Source organism: Procambarus clarkii, chromosome 22 (assembly GCF_040958095.1).
Source record: "Procambarus clarkii isolate CNS0578487 chromosome 22, FALCON_Pclarkii_2.0, whole genome shotgun sequence".
NCBI classification, from domain to species: domain Eukaryota; kingdom Metazoa; phylum Arthropoda; class Malacostraca; order Decapoda; family Cambaridae; genus Procambarus; species Procambarus clarkii.
Window position 1 is genome coordinate 13,026,355 of NC_091171.1, and position 15,266 is coordinate 13,041,620.

Below are 15,266 nucleotides of genomic sequence, written 5' to 3' on the forward strand. Positions count from 1 at the left end.
GAAGCGATTAAATGAATATTTTCTGATGTCTTTAGGCTTGTTATAGTTACTGGACTGTTTATGGTGGTAATGAACTAGTTTACGGAACCGCTTAATACGGAACATTTCTGTTTACAAGTGCTTGTGAGGCAGCGTGCAGGAGGCCCCCCCCACACAGGTGAGGCAGCGTGCAGGAGCCCCCCCCCTCACACAGGTGAGGCAGCGTGCAGGAGCCCCCCCCCTCACACAGGTGAGGCAGCGTGCAGGAGCCCCCCCTCACACAGGTGAGGCAGCGTGCAGGAGCCCCCCCCCTCACACAGGTGAGGCAGCGTGCAGGAGGCCCCCCCCCTCACACAGGTGAGGCAGCGTGCAGGAGCCCCCCCCTCACACAGGTGAGGCAGCGTGCAGGAGCCCCCCCCCTCACACAGGTGAGGCAGCGTGCAGGAGGCCCCCCCCTCACACAGGTGAGGCAGCGTGCAGGAGGCCCCCCCCCTCACACAGGTGAGGCAGCGTGCAGGAGGCCCCCCCTCACACAGGTGAGGCAGCGTGCAGGAGGCCCCCCCCTCACACAGGTGAGGCAGCGTGCAGGAGCCCCCCCCCCTCACACAGGTGAGGCAGCGTGCAGGAGGCCCCCCCTCACACAGGTGAGGCAGCGTGCAGGAGGCCCCCCCCCTCACACAGGGGAGGCAGCGTGCAGGAGGCCCCCCTCACACAGGTGAGGCAGCGTGCAGGAGCCCCCCCCCTCACACAGGTGAGGCAGCGTGCAGGAGGCCCCCCCCTCACACAGATGAGGCAGCGTGCAGGAGCCCCCCCCCTCACACAGGTGAGGCAGCGTGCAGGAGCCCCCCCCTCACACAGGTGAGGCAGCGTGCAGGAGCCCCCCCCCCTCACACAGGTGAGGCAGCGTGCAGGAGCCCCCCCCCTCACACAGGTGAGGCAGCGTGCAGGAGCCCCCCCCCCTCACACAGGTGAGGCAGCGTGCAGGAGCCCCCCCCTCACACAGGTGAGGCAGCGTGCAGGAGCCCCCCCCCTCACACAGGTGAGGCAGCGTGCAGGAGGCCCCCCCCTCACACAGGTGAGGCAGCGTGCAGGAGGCCCCCCCCCTCACACAGGTGAGGCAGCGTGCAGGAGGCCCCCCCCTCACACAGGTGAGGCAGCGTGCAGGAGGCCCCCCCCTCACACAGGTGAGGCAGCGTGCAGGAGCCCCCCCCCTCACACAGGTGAGGCAGCGTGCAGGAGGCCCCCCCTCACACAGGTGAGGCAGCGTGCAGGAGGCCCCCCCCCTCACACAGGGGAGGCAGCGTGCAGGAGGCCCCCCCTCACACAGGTGAGGCAGCGTGCACGAGCCCCCCCCCCTCACACAGGTGAGGCAGCGTGCAGGAGGCCCCCCCCTCACACAGATGAGGCAGCGTGCAGGAGCCCCCCCCCCTCACACAGGTGAGGCAGCGTGCAGGAGCCCCCCCCCTCACACAGGTGAGGCAGCGTGCAGGAGCCCCCCCCCCTCACACAGGTGAGGCAGCGTGCAGGAGCCCCCCCACCTCACACAGGTGAGGCAGCGTGCAGGAGCCCCCCCCCTCACACAGGTGAGGCAGCGTGCAGGAGGCCCCCCCCCTCACACAGGTGAGGCAGCGTGCAGGAGCCCCCCCCTCACATAGGTGAGGCAGCGTGCAGGAGGCCCCCCCCTCACACAGGTGAGGCAGCGTGCAGGAGGCCCCCCCCTCACACAGGTGAGGCAGCGTGCAGGAGGCCCCCCCTCACACAGGTGAGGCAGCGTGCAGGAGGCCCCCCCCTCACACAGGTGAGGCAGCGTGCAGGAGGCCCCCCCTCACACAGGTGAGGCAGCGTGCAGGAGGCCCCCCCCTCACACAGGTGAGGCAGCGTGCAGGAGCCCCCCCCCTCACATAGGTGAGGCAGCGTGCAGGAGGCCCCCCCTCACACAGGTGAGGCAGCGTGCAGGAGGCCCCCCCCCTCACACAGGTGAGGCAGCGTGCAGGAGGCCCCCCCTCACACAGGTGAGGCAGCGTGCAGGAGGCCCCCCCCCCTCACACAGGTGAGGCAGCGTGCAGGAGCCCCCCCCCTCACACAGGTGAGGCAGCGTGCAGGAGGCCCCCCCCCCTCACACAGGTGAGGCAGCGTGCAGGAAGCCCCCCCCCCTCACACAGGTGAGGCAGCGTGCAGGAGGCCCCCCCTCACACAGGTGAGGCAGCGTGCAGGAGCCCCCCCCCCTCACACAGGTGAGGCAGCGTGCAGGAGCCCCCCCCTCACACAGGTGAGGCAGCGTGCAGGAGCCCCCCCCCTCACACAGGTGAAGGCAGCGTGCAGGAGGCCCCCCCCCCCTCACACAGGTGAGGCAGCGTGCAGGACCCCCTCCCCCCTCACACAGGTGAGGCAGCGTGCAGGACCCCCTCCCCCCTCACACAGGTGAGGCAGCGTGCAGGAGGGCCCCCCCTCACACAGGTGAGGCAGCGTGCAGGAGGCCCCCCCCCTCACACAGGTGAGGCAGCGTGCAGGAGCCCCCCCCCCCTCACACAGGTGAGGCAGCGTGCAGGAGCCCCCCCCCCCTCACACAGGTGAGGCAGCGTGCAGGAGGGCCCCCCTCACACAGGTGAGGCAGCGTGCAGGAGGCCCCCCCCTCACACAGGTGAGGCAGCGTGCAGGAGGCCCCCCCCCCTCACACAGGTGAGGCAGCGTGCAGGAGGCCCCCCCTCACACAGGTGAGGCAGCGTGCAGGAGGCCCCCTCCTCACACAGGTGAGGCAGCGTGCAGGAGCCCCCCCCCCCCTCACACAGGTGCGGCAGCGTGCAGGAGCCCCCCCACCTCACACAGGTGAGGCAGCGTGTAGGAGGCCCCCCCCCTCACACAGGTGAGGCAGCGTGCAGGAGGCGCCCCCCCCCCTCACACAGGTGCGGCAGCGTGCAGGAGCCCCCCCCCTCACACAGGTGAGGCAGCGTGCAGGAGGTCCCCCCCTCACACAGGTGAGGCAGCGTGCAGGAGCCCCCCCCCTCACACAGGTGAGGCAGCGTGCAGGAGGCCCCCCCCTCACACAGGTGAGGCAGCGTGCAGGAGCCCCCCCCCCTCACACAGGTGAGGCAGCGTGCAGGAGCCCCCCCCCTCACACAGGTGAGGCAGCGTGCAGGAGCCCCCCCCCCCTCACACAGGTGAGGCAGCGTGCAGGAGCCCCCCCTCACACAGGTGAGGCAGCGTGCAGGAGCCCCCCCCCCTCACACAGGTGAGGCAGCGTGCAGGAGGCCCCCCCCCCTCACACAGGTGAGGCAGCGTGCAGGAGCCCCCCCCCTCACACAGGTGAGGCAGCGTGCAGGAGCCCCCCTCACACAGGTGAGGCAGCGTGCAGGAGCCCCCCCCCTCACACAGGTGAGGCAGCGTGCAGGAGCCCCCCCCCCCCTCACACAGGTGAGGCAGCGTGCAGGAGCCCCCCCCTCACACTGGTGAGGCAGCGTGCAAGAGGCCCCCCTCACACAGGTGAGGCAGCGTGCAGGAGCCCCCCCCCCCTCACACAGGTGAGGCAGCGTGCAGGAGGCCCCCCCTCACACAGGTGAGGCAGCGTGCAGGAGGCCCCCCCCTCACACAGGTGAGGCAGCGTGCAGGAGGCCCCCCCCTCACACAGGTGAGGCAGGGTGCAGGAGCCTTCCCCCCTCACACAGGTGAGGCAGCGTGCAGGAGCCCCCCCCCCTCACACAGGTGAGGCAGCGTGCAGGAGCCCCCCCTCACAAAGGTGAGGCAGCGTGCAGGAGCCCCCCCCTCACACAGGTGAGGCAGCGTGCAGGAGCCCCCCCCCCTCACACAGGTGAGGCAGCGTGCAGGAGCCCCCCCTCACACAGGTGAGGCAGCGTGCAGGAGCCCCCCCCCTTCACACAGGTGAGGCAGCGTGCAGGAGCCCCCCCCCTCACACAGGTGAGGCAGCGTGCAGGAGGCCCCCCCCTCACACAGGTGAGGCAGCGTGCAGGAGCCCCCCCCCCTCACACAGGTGAGGCAGCGTGCAGGAGGCCCCCCCCTCACACAGGTGAGGCAGCGTGCAGGAGCCCCCCCCCCTCACACAGGTGAGGCAGCGTGCAGGAGCCCCCCCCCTCACACAGGTGAGGCAGCGTGCAGGAGGCCCCCCCTTTACACAGGTGAGGCAGCGTGCAGGAGCCCCCCCCCTCACACAGGTGAGGCAGCGTGCAGGAGCCCCCCCCCCCCTCACACATGTGAGGCAGCGTGCAGGAGGCCCCCCCTCACACAGGTGAGGCAGCGTGCAGGAGCCCTCCCCCCTCACACAGGTGAGGCAGCGTGCAGGAGGCCCCCCCTCACACAGGTGAGGCAGCGTGCAGGAGCCCCCCCCCCTCACACAGGTGAGGCAGCGTGCAGGAGCCCCCCCCCTCACACAGGTGAGGCAGCGTGCAGGAGGCCCCCCCTTTACACAGGTGAGGCAGCGTGCAGGAGGCCCCCCCCCCTCACACAGGTGAGGCAGCGTGCAGGAGGCCCCCCTCACACAGGTGAGGCAGCGTGCAGGAGGCCCCCCCCCCTCACACAGGTGAGGCAGCGTGCAGGAGGCCCCCCTCACACAGGTGAGGCATCGTGCAGGAGCCCCCCCCCCTCACACAGGTGAGACAGCGTGCAGGAGGCCCCCCCCCTCACACAGGTGAGGCAGCGTGCAGGAGCCCCCCCCTCACACAGGTGAGGCAGCGTGCAGGAGGCCCCCCCTCACACAGGTGAGGCAGCGTGCAGGAGGCCCCCCCCCTCACACAGGTGAGGCAGCGTGCAGGAGCCCCCCCCCCCTCACACAGGTGAGGCAGCGTGCAGGAGCCCCCCCCCTCACACAGGTGAGGCAGCGTGCAGGAGCCCCCCCCTCACACAGGTGAGGCAGCGTGCAGGAGCCCCCCCCCCCTCACTACTGGACTGACCTTAACCACTTGCGGGGACTTGTTATTGGTATGAAAAGTTATTTGTTATAATTGTTATTGATCTAATTTATATATAAATGTAGGGGGGGGAGAGACCTGATTCTTATACACAGTCATGCGAGTAGGGCATATAGTAATATTAATTATTATTATTAATTTATTGTGCCGGGGGACAGGAAGCCAGAGTGTATTCATGCACGCTAAGTTTATATCGAGGTCCCCCCCGCCCCCCCTTCCCCCCAAAGTCGAATTACTGACCCCCCCCCCCCCCCGCCCCATCATGAGCCCCACAAGAAGCTGACGAACTCTTGAGTACCTACTTACTGCTAGGTGAACAGATGTATTAGATGAAGGGAAATGTGCCTAACCATTTCTATCCCGCCCGGGATTCGAACCCAGAATTTTCGATTGTGTGTCGAGAACGAACCCGACTGAACGACCAGGACCCCAGAGCCAGATTCACGAAAGCACTTATACAAGCACTTACGAACGTGTACATCTTTCCTCAATCTTTGACGGCTTTGGTTACATTTATTAAACAGTTTACAAGCATGAAAACTTCCCATTCAGCTGTTGTTATTGTTATAAACAGCCTCCTGGTGCTTCGTAGCTCATTAACTGTTTAATAATTGGACACAAAGCCGCCAAAGATTGAGAAAAGATGTACAGGTTCGTAAGTGTTTGCGCAACTGCTTCGTGAATCTAGACCCTGGTCAAGACATGGTCTTTGTGACAATATTTTGGGTTCCTATGTAGTTTAGCGCGTCCAAAGTGATGACTTCGTCAATATATAGCTTTAGTCAATAGTGGCTTTAGGCAATGTATGTACTAGCTCTATGTATAAATCCATCAATGTTTGCATCACACATTGTATGTATGTATTTTACCTGAATAAACATTTGAATTTGAATGTAGTGATCCTGGACCCTTAAGCAACCTGTGGGCCAGCAATGTTTGTAGCGTTATTGTGTAAACTTTAAACCTCGAATACCGAGAGTGATTCGCCCCCACAACCGGAAGATATGAGACATGTGAGAGAGAGAGAAATGAGAGCAAGAGTGAGAGAGAAGTATTGAGAGCGAGTGAGAGACTCATCTCTGAGAGAAGGAAGTAAAGGAGAGAAACGGCGAATCCTCGAGGGATGAATCGGACATTTATTCTCATAAAAGTGAAGCCTAACGCACAAGAAGAATGCTAGCCACAAGTTTACAGGGTATAAAAGGCTTCAAAGCACAAGTTGCGGGCAGGAGGCAAGAGGTATGGGAGCAAGAGGCGTGTAAACACCACCACCACCTGCGCCACACTCCATCATCGCCTGCTGCCGAATTACTGTGGTAAATGTTGGTGTACAGGCGGTCACGGTGTTGTGGTGACCCTCTGGCAGGTTGTTGGTGTGGTGGCCTGCCCTGGGGCCAGATTCACGAAGCAGTTCCGCAAGTACTTACGAACCTGGGGCCAGAATCATGAAGCAGTTACGCAAGCACTTACGAACCTGTACATCTTTTTCATTCTTTGGCGGCTTTATTTACAATTATTAAACAGTTAGTGAGCTCGGAAGCACCAGGAGGCTGTTTATAAAAAACAACAACAGTTGATTGGGAAGTTTTCATGCTTGTAAACTGTTTAATAAATGTAACAAGCCGTCAAAGATTGAGGAAAGATGAACACGTTGGTAAGTACTTGCGTAACTGCTTGATGAATCTGGGCCCTGGTGCGTGGTGTGGTGCGATGCGTGGCGTAGCGCGGCGGCGCGGCGCGATGCGATGCGATGCGGTGCGTGTCGTGGCGTAGTGTGGTGCGATGCGATGCGTGGCGCGGCGCGTGGCGCGGCGCGTGGCGCGGCGCGTGGCGTGGTGCGGTGCGGTGCATGAGCTGGTGCACGCACCGCGGCGCCCCACAACACTGAAGGTAAGACGGGCTCTCCTTTAAGCCGTGTAAGTCAGTGGGGAGTTAAAGGTGCACAGCCTCTCTCCATCTTTCATTTTTAAGTAATGAAAAGTGGTGTAAGTAGGAGAGGTAAACCTGGGCTGAAGTATACTTGGTGTGTGTGAGAGGGGAGGAGGAAGGGCCTCTTCCATCTCCTACTCTTTTCTTGATTTTTGCGTCTCTCGTTCTCTTTCATGTAAGATTTAAAGAGAGGAGCAAAGGGGATATGATAACTGCATACGAAAGGGGATGATAACTGCATACGAAATACTGAAGGAATAGACAACGTGGATAAGGAGCTTTACATTGTATATACAACAAAGAACTCTTAACATCAAAAAGTTGCAACAAGCCAGGCGCCAGGGAGCAAGATGCTGGGTGGGACACGTGGAGCTAGACCACGCTGCCTGGTGAACCATTAGGTAAGTACTGGCAGGTAGCGCACAGGCCGCCGCCGCCGCCCGCTCCAGGGCGCGCTTGAGGTAAACAACTGCGTTCTTATGGATCCAGCCAGGAGCCCTCGTCGTCTACGCCAGCACTCACAGTAAACATCTTGGTAGCTGAACTCTACGGGTTCAAGGGCAGTGTGGGCCGGATCTACTGCTGCTGGTAGACTGGTAGACTGGTAGACAGTTAGACTGATAGGCTGGAGGCTGCAAGGCCATGCACTCCGCAGGCTGACGCACTAAAGAGACTGCATGAGACCGGTGAATGAGAAGTGGCACTAAAGGGAATGTTGCCAGCCTCAACCACCCACGTGTGGACCACCCCGCTCCTGGGCATGTTATACTCCCCCTAATGACATGCTTCGTGGGGAGAAGTGTGGGCCGGGAGGGGCGGGGCACTGGGGGAGGAGGAAGGGGAGAGGAGGGGGCACTTTAGCTGAGGACTTGGAGGCGGGGGGGGGGGGGGGACGCGGCAAAGAGAAGTAAGAATGAGAGAGAGAGAGAGAGAGGGGGGGGGGGGAGAGAGAGGCAGCGACTCGCTGTTATTGGCATTCCCTCTTATGTACATCTTGAAATGTTTTAGAGTTTGCTACTGATTACTTGGCCTTGATGAAGGCGTGTTGCGCGGGGAAATGTTAAGGGGGATGTGGTGGTGCCGGACGGGACGCTCTGGTGGGGGGGAGGGGGGTTGTTTATAACCTATGGGATACCTGGGATACCGTGACGTCATCGGTATCCAGTGGATCCCTGTGTGATGTCATCAATTAATGTCAGGAGACGTTTTGGGGGTAACTGATGCGTTGTGTATTAATTGTCTTTTTCTTTTTTCTTTTAACCATTTAATTGATTCATTACTCTAGCCAATAAAATGGTCATTAATATTACGGAACATGACCCTTTGAATTGAATTTTCCCCCCTGGCGAAGTGGTAAGATATACTCGCCTGGCGTTTCGCGAGCGCCTTGTCCTGGGTTCGTATCCTGGCCGGGGAGGATTTACTAGGCATTAATCCTAAACTGTAGCCTCTGTTTACCCAACAGTAAAATGGGTACCTGGTTGTTAAACGATTTGGCGGGTCGTATTCCAGGTTACATAGGATTAAGGACTTGCCCTAAACGCTACGCGTGCTGGTGGCTGTACAACAATGTAACAACTCCTATATATATAAAATTAAAAAAATATAAGAATAAAAATAATAATGGAGATCATCCCTTGTTCAACCTTCGTGCCCCTTTATTCAACTGTGTAATAAGTGACTGTTGAGTAAAGGAAAGTTTTTTCCTTCACATGTGGATGTGTTGTACACAGATGACTATCTTGGAACATTCACATGTGTACCCTCAGCTGCTGGAACATTCACATGTGTACCCTCAGCTGCTGGAACATTCACATGTGTACCCTCAGCTGCTGGGACATTCACATGTGCACCCTCAGCTGCTGGGACATTCACATGTGCACCCTCAGCTGCTGGAACAATCACATGTGTACCCTCAGCTGCTGGAACATTCACATGTGTACCCTCAGCTGCTGGGACATTCACATGTGTACCCTCAGCTGCTGGAACATTCACATGTGTATCCTCAGCTGCTGGGACATTCACATGTGTACCATCAGCTGCTGGAACAATCACATGTGCACCCTCAGCTGCTGGGACATTCACATGTGCACCCTCAGCTGCTGGGACATTCACATGTGCACCCTCAGCTGCTGGGACATTCACATGTACACCCTCAGCTGCTGGAACAATCACATGTGCACCCTCAGCTGCTGGGACATTCACATGTGCACCCTCAGTTGCTGGGACATTCACATGTGCACCCTCAGCTGCTGGAACAATCACATGTGCACCCTCAGCTGCTGGAACAATCACATGTACACCCTCAGCTGCTGGGACATTCACATGTGCACCCTCAGCTGCTGGGACATTCACATGTGCACCCTCAGCTGCTGGGACATTCACATGTGCACCCTCAGCTGCTGGGACATTCACATGTGCACCCTCAGCTGCTGGAACAATCACATGTGTACCCTCAGCTGCTGGAACAATCACATGTGTACCCTCAGCTGCTGGAACAGTCACATGTGTACCCTCAGCTGCTGGAACAGTCACATGTGTACCCTCAGCTGCTGGAACAGTCACATGTGTACCCTCAGCTGCTGGAACAGTCACATGTGTACCCTCAGCTGCTGGAACAATCACATGTGTACCCTCAGCTGCTGGAACAATCACATGTGTACCCTCAGCTGCTGGAACAATCACATGTGTACCCTCAGCTGCTGGAACAGTCACATGTGTACCCTCAGCTGCTGGAACAGTCACATGTGTACCCTCAGCTGCTGGAACAATCACATGTACACCCTCAGCTGCTGGAACAATCACATGTGTACCCTCAGCTGCTGGAACAGTCACATGTGTACCCTCAGCTGCTGGAACAATCACATGTCCACCCTCAGCTGCTGGAACAATCACATGTACACCCTCAGCTGCTGGAACAATCACATGTACACCCTCAGCTGCTGGAACAATCACATGTACACCCTCAGCTGCTGGAACAATCACATGTACACCCTCAGCTGCTGGAACAATCACATGTACACCCTCAGCTGCTGGAACAATCACATGTACACCCTCAGCTGCTGGAACAATCACATGTACACCCTCAGCTGCTGGAACAATCACATGTACACCCTCAGCTGCTGGAACAATCACATGTACACCCTCAGCTGCTGGAACAGTCACATGTGTACCCTCAGCTGCTGGAACAATCACATGTACACCCTCAGCTGCTGGAACAATCACATGTACACCCTCAGCTGCTGGAACAGTCACATGTGTACCCTCAGCTGCTGGAACAGTCACATGTGTACCCTCAGCTGCTGGAACAATCACATGTACACCCTCAGCTGCTGGAACAATCACATGTACACCCTCAGCTGCTGGAACAGTCACATGTGTACCCTCAGCTGCTGGAACAATCACATGTACACCCTCAGCTGCTGGAACAATCACATGTACACCCTCAGCTGCTGGAACAGTCACATGTGTACCCTCAGCTGCTGGAACAGTCACATGTGTACCCTCAGCTGCTGGAACAATCACATGTACACCCTCAGCTGCTGGAACAGTCACATGTGTACTCTCAGCTGCTGGAACAGTCACATGTGTACCCTCAGCTGCTGGAACAATCACATGTACACCCTCAGCTGCTGGAACAGTCACATGTGTACCCTCAGCTGCTGGAACAATCACATGTGTACCCTCAGCTGCTGGAACAATCACATGTACACCCTCAGCTGCTGGAACAGTCACATGTGTACCCTCAGCTGCTGGAACAGTCACATGTGTACCCTCAGCTGCTGGAACAGTCACATGTGTACCCTCAGCTGCTGGAACAATCACATGTACACCCTCAGCTGCTGGAACAGTCACATGTACACCCTCAGCTGCTGGAACAGTCACATGTGTACCCTCAGCTGCTGGAACAATCACATGTGTACCCTCAGCTGCTGGAACAATCACATGTACACCCTCAGCTGCTGGAACAGTCACATGTGTACCCTCAGCTGCTGGAACAATCACATGTACACCCTCAGCTGCTGGAACAATCACATGTACACCCTCAGCTGCTGGAACAGTCACATGTGTACCCTCAGCTGCTGGAACAGTCACATGTGTACCCTCAGCTGCTGGAACAATCACATGTGTACCCTCAGCTGCTGGAACAATCACATGTGTACCCTCAGCTGCTGGAACAATCACATGTGAACCCTCAGCTGCTGGAACAGTCACATGTGAACCCTCAGCTGCTGGAACAATCACATGTGTACCCTCAGCTGCTGGAACAATCACATGTGTACCCTCAGCTGCTGGAACAATCACATGCGAACCCTCAGCTGCTGGAACAATCACATGTGTACCCTCAGCTGCTGGAACAATCACATGTGAACCCTCAGCTGCTGGAACAATCACATGTGTACCCTCAGCTGCTGGAACAATCACATGTGTACCCTCAGCTGCTGGAACAGTCACATGTGTACCCTCAGCTGCTGGAACAATCACATGTGTACCCTCAGCTGCTGGAACAATCACATGTGTACCCTCAGCTGCTGGAACAATCACATGTGTACCCTCAGCTGCTGGAACAGTCACATGTGTACCCTCAGCTGCTGGAACAGTCACATGTGTACCCTCAGCTGCTGGAACAGTCACATGTGTACCCTCAGCTGCTGGAACAGTCACATGTGTACCCTCAGCTGCTGGAACAATCACATGTGTACCCTCAGCTGCTGGAACAGTCACATGTGTACCCTCAGCTGCTGGGACAATCACATGTACACCCTCAGCTGCTGGAACAGTCACATGTGAACCCTCAGCTGCTGGAACAGTCACATGTGTACCCTCAGCTGCTGGAACAATCACATGTACACCCTCAGCTGCTGGAACAGTCACATGTGTACCCTCAGCTGCTGGAACAGTCACATGTACACCCTCAGCTGCTGGAACAGTCACATGTGTACCCTCAGCTGCTGGAACAGTCACATGTGTACCCTCAGCTGCTGGAACAGTCACATGTGTACCATCAGCTGCTGGAACAGTCACATGTGTACCCTCAGCTGCTGGAACAGTCACATGTGTACCCTCAGCTGCTGGAACAGTCACATGTGTACCCTCAGCTGCTGGAACAGTCACATGTGTACCCTCAGCTGCTGGAACAGTCACATGTGTACCCTCAGCTGCTGGAACAATCACATGTACACCCTCAGCTGCTGGAACAGTCACATGTGTACCCTCAGCTGCTGGAACATTCACATGTGTACCCTCAGCTGCTGGAACATTCACATGTGTACCCTCAGCTGCTGGAACATTCACATGTGTACCCTCAGCTGCTGGAACATTCACATGTGTACCCTCAGCTGCTGGAACATTCACATGTGTGCCCTCAGCTGCTGGAACAGTCACATGTGTACCCTCAGCTGCTGGAACATTCACATGTTTACCCTCAGCTGCTGGAACATTCACATGTGTACCCTCAGCTGCTGGAACATTCACATGTGTACCCTCAGCTGCTGGAACATTCACATGTGTACCCTCAGCTGCTGGAACATTCACATGTGTACCCTCAGCTGCTATGTATATATTTGTTCCAAATTTCTGGATCATATTTTCTAATTATATTTTTCTTAAGAATTTTCTGGCCTACATTTTATACCCCCACCAGTGCCAGAGTCCCCTACTTCCCCCCCCCCTCTCCCTACCTTCCCCCCCTCCTCCCCCCCCCCTCTCCCTACCTTCCCCCCCTCCTTCCCCCACCTTCCCCCTCCTTCCCCACCTCCCCCCCTCTCCCCCACACCGTGACTCACTGAGCATCTCTCCCTCACAGTTGCTGCCCTCAGGCTTCTCAATGCCTCACCGTAGCTACTACGACAGGATGCCCAATAATGAGGTAAGTGGGCCGAGAATGACTGGAATATAAGTGCCGGGATCTGAAGGAGGATGGAGTTAGGGTCACTGTGATCAGCCTATTAAAAAGGATTAGAATTTAGGAGCTAGGATTTACGGTTATTTTTAATGGAAAGATGGGACTTGAATATTAGGATTAAGGACAAGGTTGAAATGATCTTGTAATCCTTAACTGGATTAGGATCTATGAGAGCGTTATTGCCATCTATGAATAGGTCTCAAACACATGTGTAAACATGGGAGTACCCCGTGTTGCAGGTTCGAATCCTCAGCGTGGCTTCAACTGATTATCCTCACGTGTCAAACAACAGTTCACCCACAGTCGCTCTACACACTCGCCCCATCTCCCAGCTGCTACTCTACCCCCGCCCTCACTCTGGTCTACCCTGCTCCTCTACCCCCGCCCTCACTCTGGTCTACCCTGCTCCTCTACCCCCGCCCTCACTCTGGTCTACCCTGCTCCTCTACCCCCGCCCTCACTCTGGTCTACCCTGCTACTCTACCCCCGCCCTCACTCTGGTCTACCCTGCTCCTCTACCCCCGCCCTCACTCTGGTCTACCCTGCTACTCTACCCCCGCCCTCACTCTGGTCTACCCTGCTACTCTACCCCCGCCCTCACTCTGGTCTACCCTGCTCCTCTACCCCCGCCCTCACTCTGGTCTACCCTGCTCCTCTACCCCCGCCCTCACTCTGGTCTACCCTGCTACTCTACCCCCGCCCTCACTCTGGTCTACCCTGCTCCTCTACCCCCGCCCTCACTCTGGTCTACCCTGCTACTCTACCCCCACCCTCACTCTGGTCTACCCTGCTACTCTACCCCCGCCCTCACTCTGGTCTACCCTGCTCCTCTACCCCCGCCCTCACTCTGGTCTACCCTGCTACTCTACCCCCGCCCTCACTCTGGTCTACCCTGCTACTCTACCCCCGCCCTCACTCTGGTCTACCCTGCTACTCTACCCCCGCCCTCACTCAGGTCTACCCTGCTACTCTACCCCCGCCCTCACTCTGGTCTACCCTGCTACTCTACCCCCGCCCTCACTCAGGTCTACCCTGCTACTCTACCCCCGCCCTCACTCAGGTCTACCCTGCTACTCTACCCCCGCCCTCACTCAGGTCTACCCTGCTACTCTACCCCCGCCCTCACTCAGGTCTACCCTGCTACACTTCACTTCACTACTAACAAACCGACTGCTGTAACCAACACTATACTAAATAAATACATATAAAACACTAAACTGTCTAATCGACCAAATACGTACACGTATCTGTACGTATTTGCTTGTCCTTGATGAAAATCAATTGTGTGGTGGTCACGTCCTGTGTACGTTTGGGGGGTAATCCTGGACGTCATGGGATTCCAATCCCGGACGTCATGGGGTTCCAATCCTGGTATTCATGGGTTCCAATTCTGGACGTCATCCAATCATGAACGTCATGACTTCCAGTCCTGGTCGTCATGGGGTTCCAATCCTGGTCGGGTTATTTAGAGTTCTTTATGATGTATACATAAATATTGATATAATCTTGAACAAGAGGTCCTTCTAGAGCATCTTGGTGATTCGGCAGGGTTGCTCTAGCAATCCGGAGTGAAAATGTCTTTTTGAAATCTGAGAAGCCCCCAAGAGTGTCAACTTTTAACCTTTCATTATAATCACCAACTTTAGCACAAAAGAATATAAACCTGCATTGGTAGCGAGCCACACAAGTCCTGTCTAATTGTGCAGAGGCCATAGAGGTTTTTATTTTTGCAGAGATATTCCTGCACAGGTCCTAAGCCTCTGGCTGGCAGACTGTGTTACTGTGCCTGTCTTGCTTAGGCGGAGTGTGAGTATTTATGACTCGTATCTTTGCTTCATGAATATTATACCCAATGTATTTAACAACAACTACTGCTCTGTTGAACCTTAGTTGAAATCTTATTTGGTTTCTAACTGTGCACTGTGTTAGATAATATTCCAGTGGTCTGTCGGGCGTTTATCCACAGAGCTGACATTTCCTCTCGCCTTGTTCGGAACCTGTAAGCCTATTTCCCATGCACATGGGTATCCAAGCCTGATGTGATGTAAGTGTACTTCTGTTGTTCTACTGCTCCATTTCATCACAAAAAGTGGTTCGCAGTTGGTTGAATTCTTGTACCAACCCGCAGTTCTTCTACCAACTTAGTCTTTCAGGTTTTCTTGGGCTCAGGACAGTAGTCCAGAAACTTTCCTTGGTAGTTCGAGGTTCTCTGATCTTCACGTGTTGTTTCTGAGTTTGGTCTATCACCATCTACCATGTCGGCACATGACAGGCATGTTGGCATAACCGAGTAACATTAAAACACGGGCGAGACCACTCAAGCCACACTTGAGTGGCACGTAGCTGCGTCGGTGGTTCAGATTTTCCTGGGGGACGACCTGGAGCACCTCAATGAGTGCTTGTTTGCCGCTGCCCTTTTCCGGGATGTGAGCGTGGTGCAGCTCCATGTGCAGGTTCCCTCCCTATCGACTGCGCAGGTTGCCGAGGACATGCGTGCCGGTGGCCTTTTGACTTTGGCCTTGCGTTTCTTTTCC

At 56.9% G+C, this 15,266-nt stretch overlaps 1 protein-coding gene across 1 annotated transcript in view; it reads left to right on the plus strand.

Moving 5' to 3' along the window:
- The window catches only part of LOC123757506 (endothelin-converting enzyme-like 1), a gene marked incomplete in the record, with an annotated part of 321,501 nt that overhangs the window by 161,357 nt on the left and 144,878 nt on the right, over window positions 1-15,266 (plus strand). Inside the window, 1 exon segment of the mRNA XM_069329457.1 lies at window positions 12,634-12,696. Coding sequence (XP_069185558.1) covers window positions 12,634-12,696 — 63 coding nt within the window.